Genomic DNA, 20946 nt, shown 5'->3' on the forward strand with positions numbered 1-20946 from the left:
GGATCAGAAATTCGGTCTTGGTGTCCACTATACAATCTATTATGACTCTACAAAAGAATCTGATCAATAATTATGCCCTGACGCCACCCCGCGGCCCGTTCAAAATTTATGTCAGTATTGTCAAAGGGGTATGTTCACTGAGCAGGAGAAAAAACTGATTATGAGTCGAACCACTTAATAGGATCAGAAATTCGGTCTTGGTGACCACCATACAATATTTTATGACCCTATGAAAGTATCGGATCAATAATTATGCCCTGACGCCACCTCGCGGCCCGTTCGAAATTTTGCTAGTATTGCCAAAGGAGTATGTTCACTGAGCCGGAGAAAAAACTGAGTATGGGTCGAACCACTGATTCGGATCATAAATTCCTTCTTTTAAACTTCCATAGAATGTTTTATGACCATACGAAAGAATCTGATCAATATAAATGCCTTGGTTTCCCGTGACCCGTTCGAAATTTTGCCAATAAGGCCCTATGGGTAGGTTCACGGCCTGCTCGAAAAACTGAGAATGTGGCTATTTACCAAATCTGACCGTATATTCTGTCGTGGAGACTTCACTCGAATATTTAATCGGATCAATGAAAAGTCCCTAGAACTTTCATGTGGCCCGTTCGAAATTTTGCCAGTAGGACGCTAGGGGTAGGTTCAGGGCCTGCTCGAAAAACTAAGTGTGGGGCTATTCACCGAATCTGACCATAATTTCGGTCCTGGAGACTTCCCTCGATTAATTTATGACCCTACTAAATAATCGGATCAATAAATAGTTCCTAGAGCTTTCCCGTTGCTCGTTCGAAATTTTGCCAGTAGAGTCGTACCATAGAATCGCCCCATAATTTCGGTCTTGTAGACTTCTCTAGAATATTTTAAGACCCTACGAAATAATCGGATTAAGGAAAAGGCTCCCGACCTACTCGTGGCTCGTTCGAAAATTTGCTAGTTTTTCCATAGGGTTAGGCACACGAGCTGTCCAAAAAACTGCGTACGAGCCAAACCACATAATCGCCCCATAAATTCAGTCTTGTAGACTTCCCTAGAATATTTTAATATCTACGAAAGAATCGGATTACGGAAAAGCCCCTAACCCTCCACTTGGCTCGTTCGAAATTTTGTTAGCTTTCACCTAGGGGTAGGCACACGAACTGTCCAAAAAACTGCGTACGAGCCGAACCATATAATCGCCCCATAAATTCGGTCTTATAGACTTCCCTAGAATATTTTAAGACCCTACGAGAGAATCGGATCAAGGAAAAGGCCCCCTACCTACCACGTGCCTCGTTCGAAATTTTGCTTGTTTTTCCCTAAGGGTAGGCACACGAGCTGTCCAAAAACCTGCGTATGAGTCGAACCAAAGAATCGCCCTTGTGGACTTCCCTAGAATATTTTAAGACACTGCGAAAGAATCAGATCAAGGAAAAGACCCCTGACCTATCCCTTGGCTCATTCGAAATTTTGCCAGTTTTTTCATAGGGGTAGACACACAAGTTGTCCAAAAGACTGCGTACGAGTCGAACCACATAATCGCCCCATAAAGTCGGTCTTGTAGACTTCCCTATAATATTTTAATACCTTACGAAAGAATCGGATCAAGGAAAAGGCTCCAGACATATCTCGTGGCTCGTTCGAATTTTTGTCATTTTCCCCTAGGTGTAGGCACACGAGCTGTCCAAAAACTGCGTACGAGCCGAACCACATAATCGCCCCATAAATTCGGTTTTGTAGGCTTCCATAGAATATTTTAAGACCTTACGAAAGAATCAGATCAAGTAAAAGATCCCCGATTTGTGTTGTGACAACGAACCAACACGAGTTTAGTTTGTACCATGATACATCACTCAAACTAAACAAAAAATAAATCCTTGACGCTCTCGCGACCGACCCCTTGTTTGAATATTTTACATAATCAATCAAAAGAAAAGGTGAATCATATGAAGTAATATTCAAGATAATAAAAGCACATATTTGAATAAAGGTACTATATCATTGAACTGATTAAATGATCTCAAAGACTAAAACTGTCCATTTTCTCCTACCTACTACCAGCCATCCAGTTTTGAACGTCAAAATGTTGATTGTCATGGAGAACTACTTAATTGGTAGATGTTGATTTGTGATAGAAAGATAAAAAATAAAATTAAAATAAAATTATATATATATATTGAATTGGCACTAGCTAGTCTCATATGTCATACACAAGAATACAAATTTGCTTTGTGTGTTAGTGAGTGGTGATAGGGATAGATACATATAAATTCCAGCCATCTAAGTTTGACTGGTTCCCTATCTTTTCTCCTTGAGAGTTTTATTTGACCGTCTATTATTATTATTATTTTAAGTTTTGCATGATGCATGTTTATCATCTTTTACTTGTTTCATATATGGTGATGAAAATTTAGTGGTGGGCTATCAACTCGGTTGCATACTCCTTCTGTGCCTTTAAGTCGATCATACCTTACATCCACCAGCCAAGTAGTAATAAAAATAAGTAACATATTACTACCATGAGAACATGTTATGTTTTTAAAATGCAAATGTATAATAGATTAGATAGATCATCATGACCAAATTTCAAGATGTAAAGAAAAGAAAATTATAGACATACATACAATTAGTTGTGAAGGTGAAAAAGAAGTGAAGTAGCTAGCTGGCTAATTGACATGGTATTTTACATTAATCCAAGAACTACAAAAATATATTGATGTACATAATTTCCATTTATCAAGCACCGGTCTTGGGAGACTTATTCGCTTTTAGAGATGGCGGCTTGATACTCTTCTTGGTCTTCGTCTTCGTCTTCTTTTTCCTCTTCTTCAAAGCAGAAGCGGAAGCGGAAGCAGAAGAATTAAAGGACGACGATACTTGGAGGCTCTTGTTCTTTTTCATTTTTCTCTTCATACGACTAATGGACGCGGATAGTAACATCTTGGCCTTCCTCTTTCCCTTGAGGGGAGTCTCTTTGATCATCTCCAGCTTTGGTTTCCATCCCCTTCGGGATTCGACCACAAGTTGCTTATAGTCTTTGAGCAACTGGGGTGTGGTGCATAGTAAACCATCATCCTGGGCTTGGTCATGAGTACTTGATCCAGCAGCTTGGTCCATCATCAGCTGTGATATAAACAATTCGGATACCCGAATCCTGAGAGTCCCAGACGGGCTCTTCTGGATATCAAAGGGAGACGGTGAGCTTGCCGCAGCCTTCTTTAGAAACGCGGCCTTCATCTTGAGCGTGTCTTGTTGTTCCAATTTACAAGAAGAAGTGAAAGAGGCGATTGTGACGAATGAGAGGACGGAATGGAAGAGATGAGCCGGGAGGAGAAAGTACGTGTGGCCCGGCTGCAGGCGATCGTGTTGGGATAATGGTGGGATCTTCTGTCCTATGTAAAATGAATCTGATCTGCAAACCATGCACTCGTCTCTCAACACCTCGGAGACCATGATCGGCTTGTGGTACAGGTTAATCTCCCCGTCTGGCGTGAACACCTTGATTACTTTGCGATTCTTCTTCGTCTTGATCTTCTTCTTCTTCTTCTTGGCCACTACAATATTGTTGCTTTTATGATGATCAAGGGATATTGTTGATTGTACATGCGTGCTAGTGGACGAGTCTTGGAATCGCACTACGTTGTTTCCGCCCATCAAGCACCGGAGGCGAGTCATGAACTTCATTTTAGCTACACAATTGGAATCTAAAAGATGGTAGAATATGATTATATATGAATTATAGCAGCCTTAGGAGGACTACTAGTAGTAGTTGCCTGCAAGACAAAACAAGGATAGGTACAGTCAGCATTTATATAATATACATTGGAAGCCAAGCCAGCCGATTTGGAATGAAATATTGGACTTTATTTAATCTTCTGCATCGTTACAAAAGTTTGTATATTAAATGATTCGCTTTGACCAAAAATATAATATATATATTTGTCCTTGATAAGTTGGGTGGTGGATAGAGGTGCACAAATCGGTTTTTTTAAAAAAACCGGTTCGGTTATTAACCGGACCGGTTTTTTTTGGACCGGAAAAAAACCGAACCGGTTAATAACCGGACCGGTTAATAACCGGTTTTTTCATCTCAAAACCCTAACCGGTCTAACCGGTTAGGACCGGTTTAGAAACCGGTTAGAACCGGTTAATAAACCGGTTTTTTTATTAACCGGTTTTTTAAAAACCGGTTTTTTTTTTTTTTAATAACCATAAAAAACGGTCAAAAAACCAAAAAAAACGGCTATATGCCCGTTATACAACGGTCAAAACCGGTTTAACCGGTTAACCGGTTATAAAAAAACCGGTTTATAAAAAAACCGGTTAACCGGTTTTTTTATAACCGGTTATTAAAAAAAACCGGTTTTTTTTATAACCGGTTTCAAAACCGGTTTTGGCTCTAAAACTTAAAACCGATATATAAACCGGCGGTTTGTAAACCGGTCAAACCGGTTTTTAAAAAACCGGTTTTTTTAAAAACCGGTTTCCGGTTTAAACCGCCAAACCGGTTCGGGAACCGGTTTTTTTTGTGCACCTCTAGTGGTGGATGACCGGCCGGGCTACCTTATCAATTAAACTTGTTATAAATTTGATTCATAAGTCATATAATAATTAATATTCCATACACAACCTAGCTAGCTTTATAGATGAAGGATTCATTAATCTCGGTTCTGCTTTAATCAACCATATAATAAATAACTTGTTATAACTCACCTATTTACTTTAGCAAAGCTTAAATGGTATAATAATTAGCCCAAGTCTAAGTGTTTTTTTATCAAGTTAATTTTTTTATATTTGGATGTAAATAAACTGTGTACGAGTTCATCTTAGAATTAAGCTGGACATCGTGGTAGCAAAGCAATGAACAAGATGGGTATGAATATACTTATATAACTAGAATACAAACAACAATCTACATCAGCGGCGGATACCAAAATTGAATGGTAAAATTCTTACCATTGGAGTTAAACTTCTTTTCAAATCATTCGATCTATGGGACATATATAATCAAGTACAGGTTTTCATTCACTGCAGCCAGCCTCCTTATCGACACGTAACGTAACTTTGATAGTTACTAAGTTTACATAATAAACATAATTTAGACTATCTACATAATGACCCTTATACTTTGTGATGTACAAGGATATGTTGGAACCTTGTTTTTATACACGTTTTTAAAAGCAAGGCGACAAATTTGTTTTACGTGTGTAAAATCCCTTAAAATGATAGAAAACTGGAACATACAAATAGAAAAGTTACAAAACAAACATTAAATCATATGGATGATGATAAGGAGATGCATATATACTTGCATATAGCAAGTAACGTGATGTTCATAAGAGTGGTAGGCATGATCTCCAATTTTACAAAATCCATTCATGGCATGCATAATTTACAATTAATCTGTATTAATTATTAAATTTATTTGCTACTGATCAATGGTCCATGTCTGTACTTGTACCTGCGTGCTGCGTACAGAAAAGCGCAAAAATTGATTATACTGAGAACCGTAAGAAGCCAATAGAAGTAATCAAATCTTCCTGTGTTTATGTTTTGTGACAGCCAAGAAGACTTTCTTTTCTCTTCATTCCCTGTTACAGAGTTGATAATGTTGTTCAAGATAGTGGCAGCAAAGCAGCCCAAACCACCCGCTACCGCAGCATAAGCCGAGCCTATACTTTTCATAGCATCTGGGGCCTCCTCATACAGAAACTCCAACAACCCTACAATGCAAAACACCTCTGCCAACCCAATGAGACAGTACTGGGATCAACAGCCAGTAAGCGCTGAGCCCGGGCATCTGACTCAGAAAGCTCACCTCGTACCCTTCTCTTATCGCATAATTCCTTCGGTATCTCTCAAAAACCCCGGCCCACCCCACGGACAGGATTGAAATGGCTAGCCCAAGGCCAACCCTCTGAAGCTGAGAGGCCCCACGCGGATGATGCGTAATGCGTCTTGATAAAGGGACAAAGATGGAGTAATAAAGAGACAGTAGAAGAAATATGCTGAGGCCTGGGAAAACAGGCATGCATGTTACTGGAAGTTTTAGACGCCCGATATGAGTGTTGAGTGTGTACGCTTGTTGTACCGAAAGTGTCAAGAACTCGGTTAAGATGACACTCAGCATTATGGTACACGTTGGGATCGGGATCGGCTTCAACAAGATTTTAACTTCTTCCACTTGAGTTACAGTGCAAAGGTGCCATGGACTCATATTAATCTCGTCTTCGTTCACTCTCAAAGCTGCTTTGTCCAAGAATCTACAATAGATTACAATACAATTTAATAAAAAGTAATGTTATGATTGCAAGATCAGCCAATATAGTTTTTAAAAGACTGAGTTTTGAAATTCAAAAGAGGGGGGGGGGGGGGGGGGGGTAGCGGCGCAGCTTGTTGCCAGATTGCCTTCTGTTTCGATGTAATTATCAGTTTAAAAAAGTATATATAGCAACATTCATTCATATAAATAGTAACAACATAATTAGGAAGCAAGGGTACTATTCATTATTCAAATCCAATACTGACCTAAAATCATCTGTATGGGGTATTTTAGCACTGCCTTTGATAGCACATCTTTTCCCCTGAAGCTCATAAAAGCCAACATACTCGCTACTATCATATGAAACATTACGTTTGCGGAAAGCAGCAACGAGGACTTGAGCAACGCGTGTGAGGGGGCTTCCTCCGGGTAGCCTATGTCTGTACAAAGGAGTCCCAACAAAGAAGACCAAATTCGAGACGCCCATGGCTACAGCCAAAGCGCCAAACGCAAACCCCCACCCAAGCTCCATTTGAATGTAGACAACAGCAGTAAACGCGATGATCGCCCCTACAGTTACAGACAGGTAGAAAAAGTTGAAGAACCTATCCAAGTTTGTATTGTAATCTCTACTCCTCTCGTCGAACTGGTCCGCTTCAAAAGAAGACACACAAGGCCTGATCCCAGCTGCTCCAAACCCGGTCACATACAACACTGTATAAAGATATGACATTTGCCATCGCTTTGCAGGCTCGCAGTTGCCTAATAACAAGGAAAACTCGTTGCAGTTGTCTTGATTTGGCATCAGCACATTCAACGTGGCGCATAATGTTATTCCTATTAAACCATTAGTAATTACAAACAAGATTTTAATCAGAATTAAACAACAACAAATACAAATACAAATACAAATACAAATTCGAATAGTTATACCAGAAAATAGATGGTAGTGAAGATAGCAATAGTCCAGTATCTACCAAGATAAGCATCTGCTATAAAACCACCAAGAACAGAAGAAGCCTGTGATATTCCCAGAAAGTTATTAATAGCGTTCGCTGAGCTAGTGAACGGGCGATGCATCACATAGAACATAAACGCAACCATGTTCACCGACAGCCAGAAATAAGCCATTCGTTCAGCCATCTCATTCCATACACTCAAAACACAAACATAATATATATAGCAAGTCTATTCCATCTACGTCTATATAATAATAATAAATAATAATAATAATAATAATGTTGTGCATGGTAACAAGTAAGTGTAAAAATTATAAGTTACCAAAAATGAAAAAGGCAGCTATCCAGCCTCCAGTTTTCGAGAGATCAGCGATAGGCTTGCCGTGTATATTGACGGGCGTGGTGCCAAGTGTAGTATACCCTCCGGCAAAAGGGGAACGCCTGTTATCGGATTCAACAAAATACATACCAAGCTTCTTACTAGTAGTCTCTATCCCGAGCACCGCCGGTGGTGTTTCATCCGGGGTCTTGACTTCTTGGATGCCCATAATATATTAACTAGTCTAACACTAGATGGATATTTGAAACTTGTGGTTAAGTAAGAGAGTGTGATTATATATGTACACAACAAGAGTTGAAGTTGAAGTGAATGCGGATCGGAAACGGTTGGTGAGTAAATAATAGGCCAATATATATATCCTAATCAGTGGGAATGTGCTATAAAACAAAGAAAAAGAGTGTGACATAAAACCAATAATAATAATAATAATGGATGAATGAATGAATGAATACGGGTGAGAGATATGTAGACTAGTGGATAATTAATGACTAGTGGAAATAGCAGATGGAATGGGGACAGATCTCATTAACTCAACTTCTTTAAGGCATAACTACCGGGTGTTGTGTTGTTTCTATATTCTTTGTTTTCATCTCACTTTGAATGTTGACGTTAGAATCATATCATATCATATCTACTTCTTGTTGATATTTTTAGTTTAAGGGCAGTATTGTTATTATATTAATGTTGAGGGTCTCTTTAGTAGTTTCTTATGGTTGCTAAAAAAGAAATGGTAAAAGTGTTTAAAAAAATTCGAATGATTCGAATTCGGATAGTGATTTTGAAAATTATCGGATATTTCATATATCCGAAATATTTTTTTTGTTATTAAATAATAAATATTATTTATAAATTTCGGATAATTTTTTGATATTTCGGATATTTTGGATAATTTTTAGATATTTCGGACAACCGAAGTATTTTTATTTTTAAAAGTAGTTCTTTACTTGTTTTATAAATCATTATTTTTTCCATATTTTCGGATATCTGATTCACTATCCGATTGGATATTCGAAATTTCGGATTCGGTTAATGAAATACACTGTCCAAAAGGTATGATTATCCGAAGTTTATATATCCGACTTTAAACACCCTAGGAATAGGAAACAACATTAAACCGAAACCAAACCCATGCGACCAAACTACCACGTGTAGTGTAGTAACTAAAGAGTGAAAAACATTATGTCCAATAGACATAAGCATTCAGATCACTACTTTTTCCATCAAAAGCGTGTAATGATTAAACTGACAATACAATTATTATTTATTTTTTATTATAAAATGTGAATGGATGATTCGCATTGGTTGGAATTGATTGTGGTCACACCATCTTGGATCGGTTAAAGCATTAGCGCCACAAGGGGTTGAATCCTCTTTAGCATTCCATCCTCCAAAGATTGTAACGGTGGTGGCGCTATTCCTTAGTGATGTGGAAGTCATGTGGGCCTTAGCGCCTATATTACTCGATGTAACAAACTTTAAAAAGTACTAAAGAGGCCCTCAAAATTATAGTAGTGACAATAGTACAAATATCATAACATAACTTTATACGAAATATCTAAAGAGAAAATCAGGCCACGTCATGTTCATGTAATCATGTTCTTGGGGTGAAACATGACTAGCGTATGATTTGTAAAAACATGAGTTACGTTTCGTAGATGAAATACTATTAATTAATGCAGTTTGGTTCGTATAGAATTACTTCTTTTCTTTTCAAAGTAGGGGAAAGCTTGGAAGCTTAGAAAGTGAAAATGCGTCACTACTTCATGACTATTTAATTTAAACAAAAAAAATATAAAGAGTCAACACCTATAAGTATTTGATAATTATTTGTTCTTTGGTTTGCAATTCACTTGATAAACTTTTGTTCTTTGGCTTTTCACTTGCTATTGACATTAAGAATCGAATAAGAACTTTTGTTTCGATTTGAAATGTGAATTCAAATTATACACTTTTTTTATATACATACAAAAGGCCTTCTAAGGATTTGAGGCTACTAATTTAAATATTAAGCCCAATATTAATCAATTGTATTATTTTAAAAGCATTCATAATTCTCAGTCTTCATTTTTATAATTTAATTAAATATCTTTTTTTTTAATTTATCTCTAAATTTTATATAACTTACCACATCAAATTCTTTATCTCTATTTTTATTTTACTCTCAAACATTTATTTTATTATATTTTCTCTTTCATAGAATTTCACAATCTTTTTAGAGGTGATGAATATTGCATTTCTTTAGAGTATTGCTATTCACTAAACTATAAATTTTAGATATTAAGATGGCGATAGAGAAGTTGGTGTAGATGTAAAATATAAAAAATCTTTATATTTTCGAGTCAATATATGTATAGAGAAACTTAGGGGGGGGGGGCGTTTGGAGTTGTTTATTTCACCTACTTATAAACTTTTTGAAAAAGAATAAGATGTTTAGGATTACTTTTGATGTGAGAGAGAAAAGTTAATAGATTATACTTTTGTAATTTATTAACTTATTAAAAAATTTTAAGGATGAAAAATTAGGAATCCCAAACACCCTTAATGTCCTAAATTAGTAAATCGCCTAATTTTGGATATTTACGTTTTTGATGACTTATTAGTTTAGATAACAATTTTTTAATTTCATGTTTATGGTAATTTTGAAAAATAAAGTTCTTTTTATAGCAAACCCCAGAGCACATAAGATAATACATTGTTAATTGTTTTTTTTATTTAACTTGATTTTTACTAGACAATTTTTTAGAATTTTCCAAATGCATTTTTATTTTAACAACTTTAATTCTACTTTAACAAAATTTGAATAAAAACCCAACAAAGCTAGCCCATTTTTGCGTATTATGACTTGGGTTTTCTTTTTCATTTTTTATATCAAGTGCGTCGAACTTGAACATTTATATTAGCGTACTTATACATAAGTTCAATCATATCTTAACTCAAATTATTCTTTTATAGTTCCTAAATCATTAAAACTAAGTATAGATAACATTACGTTTATTCAAAATATACAAGACACGTGTTTATAACCTATTTATATAATATATTAAAACAAAAACGGATCTACTGACTATGCGACTTTCGATTTTTTTTTATTACTTTTACTTTTGTTTTTCTTTTTTAATTAAATTACAATTTAACTAACCAATTAAATGAACACGTTATATTTTTCAGTTGTTATCTTTCATTTGGTACCAGTGTGTGTTTTTGAATGTTACATAACAAAAAATAAAATATATAAAAAAATCAACATATTTTACTCTCTTTTGGCAATATTACGACAATATTTTTGAGTAATCTTTTCCGTTTGCTACAGCGAGTACATCAAAACCAAGAAACTTTACACCTACCACAACGCACACGTTGTATCTCGCTAGTTAGCATCAATTAGACAAACACAAACCATCACGTTTGAGACTTAAAAATGCTTCAAACAACCTTCAAATATCATGTTTAGGCAGACCAAAGCTGTCTGTACAAGGTACATGTAGATCCGTATGGTCAAGCTTTTACTTGTCAGAATGCATGTGAAACATAAAGGAATCAAAACCTAGTATGATTACATTACATCGTACTTACTTGTGGACCAAACTGCATGTGACTGCCTACAATTAAGAAAATGAAATACAAAACAGATTCAAAATTCAGAAAATTTTTCCCACAACAAGTCATTTTGTTTTTAACCTTACATTACATACAATACATGTAAGGCGAGGTAAGGTAAGGTGTTAGCACTTGACATAAAGGTCATTGAAAATCCTTTGTGGAGCCTGAGGAGGAATATGAAGACGCCTCCGCATGATCTTCCTCGTTACGGTTCTTGTTCGCTCTTGATCTAACATTTACACCCATTGGAAACGGGACCTACACAGCATGATTATTAATTTAACTATGTCAAACCGACCGACCGACCTCCAACTATATGTACGTAATGTAATGTAACATCATATGAGACGATACAAACCTGGTCACCTGCATTTGGACCATCGGTGTGAAAAAGGATGGGGCGGCACCGCTTATCCTCGTTCATCAAACTTGAATTCTGAAAGTGGGCAATCAGCGCAGCTTTTCCCTGTATGCGAGCATATGCAATGGATGCCACCTTTTCACTGTTGAACTTCTCCCACTTCTTCCCATTAAATGCCTGTAAAAATCGATTAACGATTATGACCAGACACTGCAAAATACCCTTAAACAAAGCATTACCTGGTAGAATGGAACAATAAGTGGAGGCTCAGTCATGTTGATAAACGCATAGCCCACGTTACATTTGTTCTGCCAACAAAAAATATACATCACTGTTAGTGTCCAGTTGCGTTTGCATAGCATCAAACGCAGGAAAATCACTAGCCTTGAAATCTATGGGCAAGTAGATAAAATCATATGTTCCACGATGGCGTTCATCAATTGCAGCCAGCAGCATCTTAGAAGTGTACCTGCAGTTTCCACCATCTATCATCTTAGAGTATGTTTAAATATAAGAATTAAAATAACAGATCATATGTTAAGCATACTTGTTAGGGATGTTCTTGATCATTAAAGTGGTTCTTCTGTCTTCCCCTCGCATTATACGATCAAGGTCAAGTTCAAATTGTTTCTTGTTGTCAGCTTGGCTTTCATTTCTACGGCTTCTAGTGCGGTCACTTGGAGAATCAAACGAACTTGCCATCATTTGCCCTCCTCTACCAGGAAACATTACACTATTCTGATGATGCGTAACACTTTTAGATGGAACTGGCAGCTCCATACGAGGAGGAACGATATTATGAGAAACAAAATCCAGAGGGACCCTCATATTCCCGAGAGATCCTGGATGAAAAACTGATGATGTGTCAAGGGATTCATAAGACTGCCGTCTATCCCAGATAGATGGATTTACAGATGGCGCCGACCCCACATGGTGGTTGTTAATTTGCAGAAAAGCGTTGGCCATATGAGACGACGGTGCTCTATGAGCATTGCCAATTCCGTTCATCAAGGACGGTGAACTGGGCCATATCATATTATGAGGTTGCTGAGAAGGATTCCACATGTAATGATGAGCGGCGGCAGGGGAACAATTTGCATTTCCAAACACTGAAAGACACGGGTTCAGTAAACGATAACGAATTAACACGTACAATGTGGTTAAAAGCTAAAACACCCCTTACCATTGTCATTAACCGAGCCACCAATTCTGTTAAACTGCCTATTACCCAGCCTTTCAGACATTCTTCCATCGAACCCTGCAGCCATGGAGCTAGGAGAATTGCATTGAATACCAAAACTGTTGGTTAAGCCGTTTGGAAGCGAATGAGGGTGGTAATTTGGGAAATCATATTTCTGTTGTTTCAGTAAACCGCCACCTGATTCCACCCCTATAAAACTGTTTGATACACCAGCTGGTATGCCCACATGACCACCAACTCGAACATTAGAAACAATGCCTTCATTATAATCTTTGTCTGAAGGCTTATCCTAACAAACAACAGAGCCAACAGCACTTATCAGATAATGAGGAAAGAAAAAGATTATGCATTATGACAAAATTGGTTTTAAAAATCAATCACGAGTATTTTTACATGTCCTAAGATCTCACAAATACAATATGAAAAAATGAGAGAAATAAACAACCTTTGGAATTGAATAATGAATATCAAGCTTTGTATGTCCCAAAAGTTTGTTCTGAAGAGCTTGCATAGCGCGTCTGCTTGCTCTTATATCATCGTATGATATCATCACAAACCCGAGATGCTTGCAGGCTGTGTACAGAGTCTGAATCTCCCCATATTGCTGCATAATTATTGTTTCCATTAGAACATTGTTAACTCCCTATTAAAAGGTTATAAATAATCAAGAGAAAGACACATACCTCAAACAAGCTTCTTAACTCGGAATCGTCCATGTTGCTACTAACATTTCTCACGAAAAGTGTTCTTGACGGGTCTTCCAATGAAGTTTCATAATTTCTTTCATCGTCTCCCAACTCCATCCCCCCGACACTGCTGAAAAAGTCCAATTCCTCGACATCATCAGCACCGCTGCCTGGCTGTACAAGTCCATCTGTCACTCCGGATAATAAATCGTCATCGTCTGGAAGGAGATTCCCAATAGTTTGAGCCTCAATCTGTTCAAGGGATTCAAATGGTTCTTCTTCTTCTGCTGCTGCTGCATAATACCGAGAGGCGCCAACAGAATGACCATACATGCTGCTGTTGTTATTTTCTGCTGATACTCTCACTGCACAATTCACCAACTTCAGAAACAAAAACATACATACATACAATTAATACGCACTCGAGGGAAAGGAAAAGCCTTACATTTAGTAGTAAAAAGATCAGATAAGGAACATGAAAAGAGGCCATTCTCATAGTGGCCCGACTTATGATCCATACCCAAATTTGGTCTGTTATTATTATTATTATTCAAAGGATAGCCAAGTGTTCTCCCGGAGGTAATTTGGTTTAAGTAAAGATTAGGGGCATCAAACTGTTGTCGCTGCTTTCGGGTGAATGAAGCGTCTGCTGCATTCCCATCTTTTACACCTGAGCCAACAATATGAATATGAATTGATGTTTATGTTAAGATATAAAATTTTGAAAAGGCGGCAAGGCATACCATCTGTGTTCCAGAAGGCAATCTGTTGGGATAAGAAGGAAGATCCATCCGTGAGTTCAGAAGGCATGTCTGTCTCCTCCTTAATATTCCTTGCAATGATACTGTTTGAATCACCGACATAACAAATTTAGAATATATGTAGTAGGATAAAGTGATCCTAAATTGTGTTGATCTGAGTAACAAAACACAACTGGATGGATCAAGAAAGAAAGAGAGAAAAGTAGTTACCTTGGCTTTAAAGAGCATGAGATAGATGAGGTAAGAATATATCATGAGGAGCAGCTTAAAAAGATGGAGAATTGGAATGAATTATGGCAAAAGGTAAACAAGGGATCTGGGTTTATTTGGCGTGCCTTTAATGTCTTCTTTGTTTGTTGCAGTTGTTTGTTTCCACGTTACCCACATCAATCAACTAAAACTAATAATATTCAATTTATAATATATATATATAGATCAATTTGATTCAACTCACAAGAAAGCCAAGGTGCTAGCTAGCTTCTTCAATTTAAACCACCAACCAACCAGATTCCATTCCCAGAGAAAGAATAATAAGTAGCAGCAGAAACAGAAAAGAAGAAAGAATAATATAAAAATAAAATATTATTTGTTTATGAAATTGAAGGAAACTAATATGATGAATTGAAGAAAGATAGATTTATTTAAGTAAAGAGAAACAACAACAACAAGAAGAAGACAGATATATGAATAAGCTAGATCAGATAGACAGATGATCATATCATATCATCTCATGTCTCTTGTGTGAAGAGAGAGAGAGTTTGGGTTGCCGTTTGTTATTACACCTTAACGCCGTTACACACGCCGTTTTCTTAGCTTCGGTAATTGGATTATTATTATTATTATTATTTACATCTTCAACCCCTAACACTACAACTCAACTCAACTCAAGTCAACACCGGTTGCATCTGCTTCTTCAAACTCATTGTACTTGTCATTGTGTCTTAGACCTAACTAGACTAATCCAACTTGGACCACATTCCACAAACAAACTTTATTAATCTCAACTATCATTTTATTTTATAACTCAAGCACGCACAAGACATAAGTTTTCGTTTGGTTGCCAATGTTTGTATGGTTTTTTGTTCACCGGCTACTCCACCTCCTTTCCCTTTTTTGGTTTTACGGACGTCCTGTTTCGATTGCGTCTCCGGTTGGCTTGACCCATAAATCAGCGTCGGGTTGTTCAGCGCGAGAAAATTGGCGTACACCCCATATTGGTTGTCGGGAAAAGTAAACGGAAAGTTTATGTTCGGGGTTGTTAAAAAGGATTGGAAGTTAAAATGTTGTTGTGGGAGGTTGTTCGGGTCTGGAAAACCGAGGGGGTAGTTTAGGCGAGGTCGGTTTCGTGCGTTAGAAGAGTTCGTTTGTTGGTTTGGTATACGAGAAAATTGAGAAAACCCGCTAGGTGGGTTGTTCGGACTCAATTTTCTAAGGTATGTTGGAGATTTTTTGAGAGTTTCGAGAGTGTTTTGGGTTGAAAGAGTGTGATTTTTTTTTGTTTTGAAGAGTGGTATTTATATTGTTATTTGTTTAACTTTTTTAAAAAATAATTGCCATTGGGTGGTAACGGCTATGTGAATAAAAAATAATAAAAGTCAGGTGAGCCCCACAAGTTTGGTCGAGAAATATTTCTCGATTCTCCTCTTGTCGGTCACTTCTCAAAAGAAGAGGGGCGGTGTTCCTCCCCATCCCCCCCCCCCCCCGGTCCACTACGGGTACTCCAACAAGATTATTAACCCATCACATATAGATTAGTTACATATATTACATAATTCCATTATGTCAATTTATACATGCTTCATTGTTTAATGAATGCGGTTACACCCATGTTAAAGCTTTCTACTCTATAATGTCAGTAATAAGGTTTTTGAGTCATAATTCACTATAGGGTGCCCCCATATATATAGGGTGCTTACACCCATATAGTGAATTATCTATTGATATGTATGTATGTATGTATATATGTATTTATGCATTACCTCTTGTGGTTAAAAAGCGGGATCACTAGTCAAGATATCAAGGATCCACAAATCAAAGTGAGTCATTTTAAAATAAAGTTCTTTTTTCCAAATTTGAATAAAAATGACCTGACCCATTTTGGTATATTATGACTTGAATTTTCTTTTCCGTTTGCTATATCAAGTACACCGAATTGCTATATCAAGTACACTGAATCCTAATTATATTAGTGTACTTATACATAAGTTCAATCATATCTTAACACAAAATATTCTTTTATAGTTGCTAAATCCTTTCAACTAAAAATATAATATAATATTACATTTATTCAACCCATGTCAAACACGGGTTTCTAATCTAATTATATAATATGTTAAACAAAAACAGATCTACATACTACGCTACTTATGATTTTGAACGTTACATAATAAAAAATAAAAAAACAAACACGTTTTGACATCCTTTTAGTAATATTACCAAGATTTAACTGCATGTTGCTACAAAAGAAAATGCAATACACAACAGATCCAAAATTTAGAAAATTTTCCAACAAGTCATTTTGTTTTTAACCTTACATACAATACATGTAAGGTAAAGGTAAGGTAAGGTAAGATGTTAGCACTTAACAAAAAGGTCATTGAAAATCCTTTGTGGAGCCTGAGGAGGAATTTGAAGACGCCTCCGCCTGATCTTCCTCGTGACGGTTCTTGTTCGCTCTTGATCTAACATTTACACCCATTGGAAACGGGACCTACACAACATTATTATAATTTAATTATGTCAAACAGACCGACCTCCAACTATATGTACGTAATGTAATGTAATATCATATGAGACGATACAAACCTGGTCACCTGCATTTGGACCATCAGTATGAAAAAGGATGGGGCGACACCGCTTATCCTCGTTCATCAAACTTGAATTCTGAAAGTGGGCAATCAGCGCAGCTTTTCCCTGTATGCGAGCATACGCAATGGATGCCACCTTTTCACTGTTGAACTTCTCCCACTTCTTCCCATTAAATGCCTGTAAAAATCGATTAACAATTATGACCAGACACTGCTAAATACCCTTAAACAAAGCATTACCTGATAGAATGGAACAATGAGCGGAGGCTCAGTCATGTTGATAAATGCATAGCCCACGTTACATTTGTTCTGCCAACAAAAAATATACATCACTGTTAGTGTCCAGTTGCGTTTGCATAACATCAACCGCAGGAAAATCACTAGCCTTGAAATCTATGGGCAAGTAGATAAAATCATATGTTCCACGATGGCGTTCATCAATTGCAGCCAGCAGCATCTTAGAAGTGTACCTGCAGTTTCCACCATCTATCATTTTAGAATATGTTTAAATATAAGAATTAAAATCAGTGTTGTAAAGTCGGTCTAGACAGGCCCCGGGCGCCTCGATTTTGGCTAATTGGAGGCTCTTGGAGCTAGTCGGTCAAAATCGGTCCTAGTCGGATAAAATCGGTCCTAGTCGCCCAACTCAGTGTCGGACAAAATCAGTCCTAGTCGGTCAAAATCAGACCTAGGCGGATAAAATTAGTCCAAATTCCCCAACTCACCCCAAATGCCCAGAAACTTTTTTATTGAAATCCGGCACAACAAAGTCAGCCCAAATACACTTTTTAACCTAGATGACTGACCAGAAACTTTTAAGTACTTGATTTGCTATGTTAAAGACTTAAAGGTTAAATGATTGAACTACTTTAAAGAATTATATTATATTGATGTGTATATAACTAAACATTATATACATATGTATACATACATACATACATATGTATATATATCGTACAGAGGCAGGATCAAGAGAGAACTCCTTTTTAGAGAGAGAACTAATAAAGAAATATTTTTAATTTCCTTTTAAATAACATTTTTAAATTTTTTTGTTCTTTCATCCTTCTTATATGTTGATACTCTTCACCCAAAAAAATCTTAAAAAAACGATGTAGTGCATATATGCAATAGTGTTGTATTGCATACGTGCAATAGTGTTGTATTGCATATGTGCAAAAGTGTTGTATTGCATAGGTGCAATAGTGTTGTATTGCATACGTGCAATAGTTTGCAATACAACACTATTGCACACATGCAATACATACAATTACATATATACAATACAACACTATTGCATATATGCACTACTTTTAAACAATATTAACATACAAGAAAGATGAAAGAAACAAAGATATAATATATTTTTTAAAAAAAGTTAAAATATTTAATTATTAGTTCTCTTTTTAAGATCAGACCTATATATATATATATATATATATATATATAGTTACATATAAAAATTCCAATTGGATTAATCCTGGGCGGTACCCGACAGCCCGGCTAGCGCCTAGCGAATTTTGTAACACTGATTAAAATATAAGATCATAGGTTAAGCATACTTGTTAGGGATGTTCTTGATCATTAGAGTGGTTCTTCTGTCTTCCCCTCGCATTATACGGTCCAGGTCAAGTTCAAACTGTTTCTTGTTGTCAGCTTGGTTTTCATTTCTACGGTTTCTAGCACGGTCACTTGGAGAATCAAACGAACTTGCCATCATTTGCCCTCCTCTACCAGGAAACATTACACTACTTTGATGATGAGTAATATTTTTAGATGGAACTGGCAACTCCATACGAGGAGGTACCACATTATGAGAAACAAAATCCAGAGGGACCCTCATATTCCCAAGAGAACCTGGATGAAAAACTGATGATGTCTCAAGGGGTTCATAAGAGTGCCGTCTATCCCAGATAGACGGATTGACTGATGGCGCCGACCCCACATGGTGGTTGTTAATTTGCAGAAAAGCGTTGGCCATATGAGACGGTGCTCTATGAGCATTGCCAATTCCATTCATCAAGGACGGTGAACTGGGCCATATCATATTATGAGGTTGCTGAGAAGGATTCCACATGTAATGATGAGTGGCGGCAGGAGAACAATTTGCATTTCCAAACACTGAAATACACGGACAGGTTTGATTAACGATAATGAATTAACATGTACAATGAGGTCATAAGTTAAAACACCCCCTTACCATTCTCATTAACCGAGCCACCAATTCTGTTAAACTGCCTATTTCCTAGCCTCTCATGCATTCTTCCGTCGAAACCTGCAGCCATTGAGCTAGGAGAATTGCAATGAATACTAAAATCGTTGGTTAAGCCATCTGGAAGTGAATGAGGGTGGTAACTTGGCTTGCTCCTGAAATCATATTTCTGTTGGTTCAGTAAACCACCAGATTCCACCCCAATAAAACCGTTTGATACACCAGCTGGGATGCTCACATGACCACCAACTCGAACATTATAATCTTTGTCTGAAGGCAACCCTACCTATATGACAAAATAGGGTTTAAAAATCAGTCACGAGTATTTTTACATGTCCTATCATCATACAAATACCAATCGAGGAAAAAGAGAGAGAAAGAGAGAGAGAAATGAACAACCTTTGGAATTGAATAATGGACATCAAGCTTTGTATGTCCCAAGAGCATGTTCTGAAGAGCTTGCATAGCGCGCCTGCTTGCTCTTATATCATAGTATGATACCATCACAAACCCAAGATGCTTGCAGGCTGTAGACAGATTCTGAATCTCCCCATATTGCTGCATTATTATTTCCATTTGATCATTGCTGCTAACTCCATCAAAAATTTAAACATCAAGAGAAAGAAACATACCTCAAACAAGCTTCTTAACTCGGAATCCTCAATGTTGCTACTAATATTTCTGACAAAAAGTGTTCTTGACGGTTCTTCCAATCTTTCATCGTCTCCCAACTCCATCCCCCCGACACTCTTAAAAATATCCAATTCTTCGACATCATCAGTACCGCTTCCTGGTTGTAGAAGCCCATCTGTGATTCCGGATAACAAATCATCATCGTCTGGAAGGAGATTCCCGATAGTCTGGGCCTCAATCTGTTCAAGGGATTCAAATTGTTCCTCTTCTGCTGCTGCTGCTGCTGCATATCGAGAGGCACCAACAGAATGACCATAGATGCTGCTGTTGTTGTTATTTTCTGCTGAAACTCTCACTGCACGCATAATCCGCCAACTTTAGAAACAAAAACATACATAGACACATACAATTAATTAATATTCAGTTAAGAGAAAGGAAAGGCCTTACATTTATTAGTAAAAAGATCAGATAATGAACTTGAAAAGAGGCCATTCTCGTAGTTATGATCGATACCACCCAAATTCTGTGTATTCAGAGGATGGGCGCCAACGGTGGTATTATGGAGATCAAAGCGGTCTCTCTTTCGAGTCAATGAAGTGTCAGCATTATTCCCAGCTGAAGCAAGCAAGGATATGAATGAATGTTTAAAGTGAGATAATAAGTTTTAAGGTGAGGCATATACATACCATGAGCAGCAGCATCTGTGTTCCAAAAGGCAATTTGTTGAGATAAGAATGAAGAAGATCCATCATCCATGAGTTCAGAAGGCATATCTTACAATTCAATTTATAACTTGATAGATAGATAGAATAGAATAGATACTGTTTGAATCAAATTAATAATTAATCAATTATTAAAAACAATAAAGAAAAAAAAAAAGGAAAGGCGATGTATCTAATCTAACAAGTACAATTGTGTTATGCTGAAGATGCATAACAATAATCGGTGAATTAATTTGGGTTGATCTGAAATATGCCGATCCAGCAAAACTGAATTGAATAATATGTATGGTAATTAAACAATCGGATGGATCAAGAAAGAGAAAAGCAGTTACCTTTAAGAGTTAAACAGCATGAGATAGATAGAATCAGGAGCTTAAAAAGATGAAGAATTGGAATGAATTATGGCAAAAGGTAAACAAG

General features: G+C 36.9%; 3 protein-coding genes and 1 pseudogene across 4 annotated transcripts; all 4 read right to left on the reverse strand.

The window, feature by feature from the left end:
• Nucleotides 1-2579: 2579 nt before the first annotated feature.
• LOC143579869 (uncharacterized) lies at nt 2580-3671 on the reverse strand. The gene has a single exon (XM_077063047.1). The coding sequence runs from the start codon at nt 3667-3669 to the stop codon at nt 2722-2724; it is 948 nt and encodes a 315-aa protein (XP_076919162.1). The 5' UTR covers nt 3670-3671; the 3' UTR covers nt 2580-2721.
• Nucleotides 3672-5406: 1735 nt separating this feature from the next.
• On the reverse strand, nt 5407-7754 carry LOC143579866 (protein NRT1/ PTR FAMILY 6.1-like; annotated as a pseudogene). Its single transcript, XR_013143543.1, has 4 exons — nt 7529-7754; nt 7182-7398; nt 6514-7095; nt 5407-6248 (listed from the first exon to the last, which is right to left on the reverse strand). The product of XR_013143543.1 is annotated as a protein NRT1/ PTR FAMILY 6.1-like (transcript).
• A 3206-nt stretch (nt 7755-10960) lies between these two features.
• LOC143579867 (protein MEI2-like 4) lies at nt 10961-14217 on the reverse strand. Its single transcript, XM_077063045.1, has 10 exons — nt 14138-14217; nt 13840-14064; nt 13392-13759; nt 13154-13312; nt 12691-12997; nt 12055-12616; nt 11892-11976; nt 11747-11815; nt 11505-11684; nt 10961-11404 (listed from the first exon to the last, which is right to left on the reverse strand). The coding sequence occupies exons 1-10, from the start codon at nt 14202-14204 to the stop codon at nt 11288-11290; spliced, it is 2139 nt and encodes a 712-aa protein (XP_076919160.1). The 5' UTR covers nt 14205-14217; the 3' UTR covers nt 10961-11287.
• Nucleotides 14218-16546: 2329 nt separating this feature from the next.
• Nucleotides 16547-20575, reverse strand: LOC143579868 (protein MEI2-like 4). Its single transcript, XM_077063046.1, has 10 exons — nt 20491-20575; nt 20252-20419; nt 19804-20159; nt 19571-19729; nt 19160-19457; nt 18522-19080; nt 17348-17432; nt 17203-17271; nt 16961-17140; nt 16547-16865 (listed from the first exon to the last, which is right to left on the reverse strand). Exons 1-10 carry the CDS (start codon nt 20573-20575, stop codon nt 16749-16751), a joined length of 2076 nt encoding a protein of 691 aa, XP_076919161.1. The 3' UTR covers nt 16547-16748.
• Nucleotides 20576-20946: the final 371 nt, after the last annotated feature.

Source organism: Bidens hawaiensis, unplaced genomic scaffold (genome assembly GCF_021521415.1).
Source record: "Bidens hawaiensis isolate Kalapana, Puna unplaced genomic scaffold, B.hawaiensis_p1.1 tig00030046_1, whole genome shotgun sequence".
NCBI lineage: Eukaryota > Viridiplantae > Streptophyta > Magnoliopsida > Asterales > Asteraceae > Bidens > Bidens hawaiensis.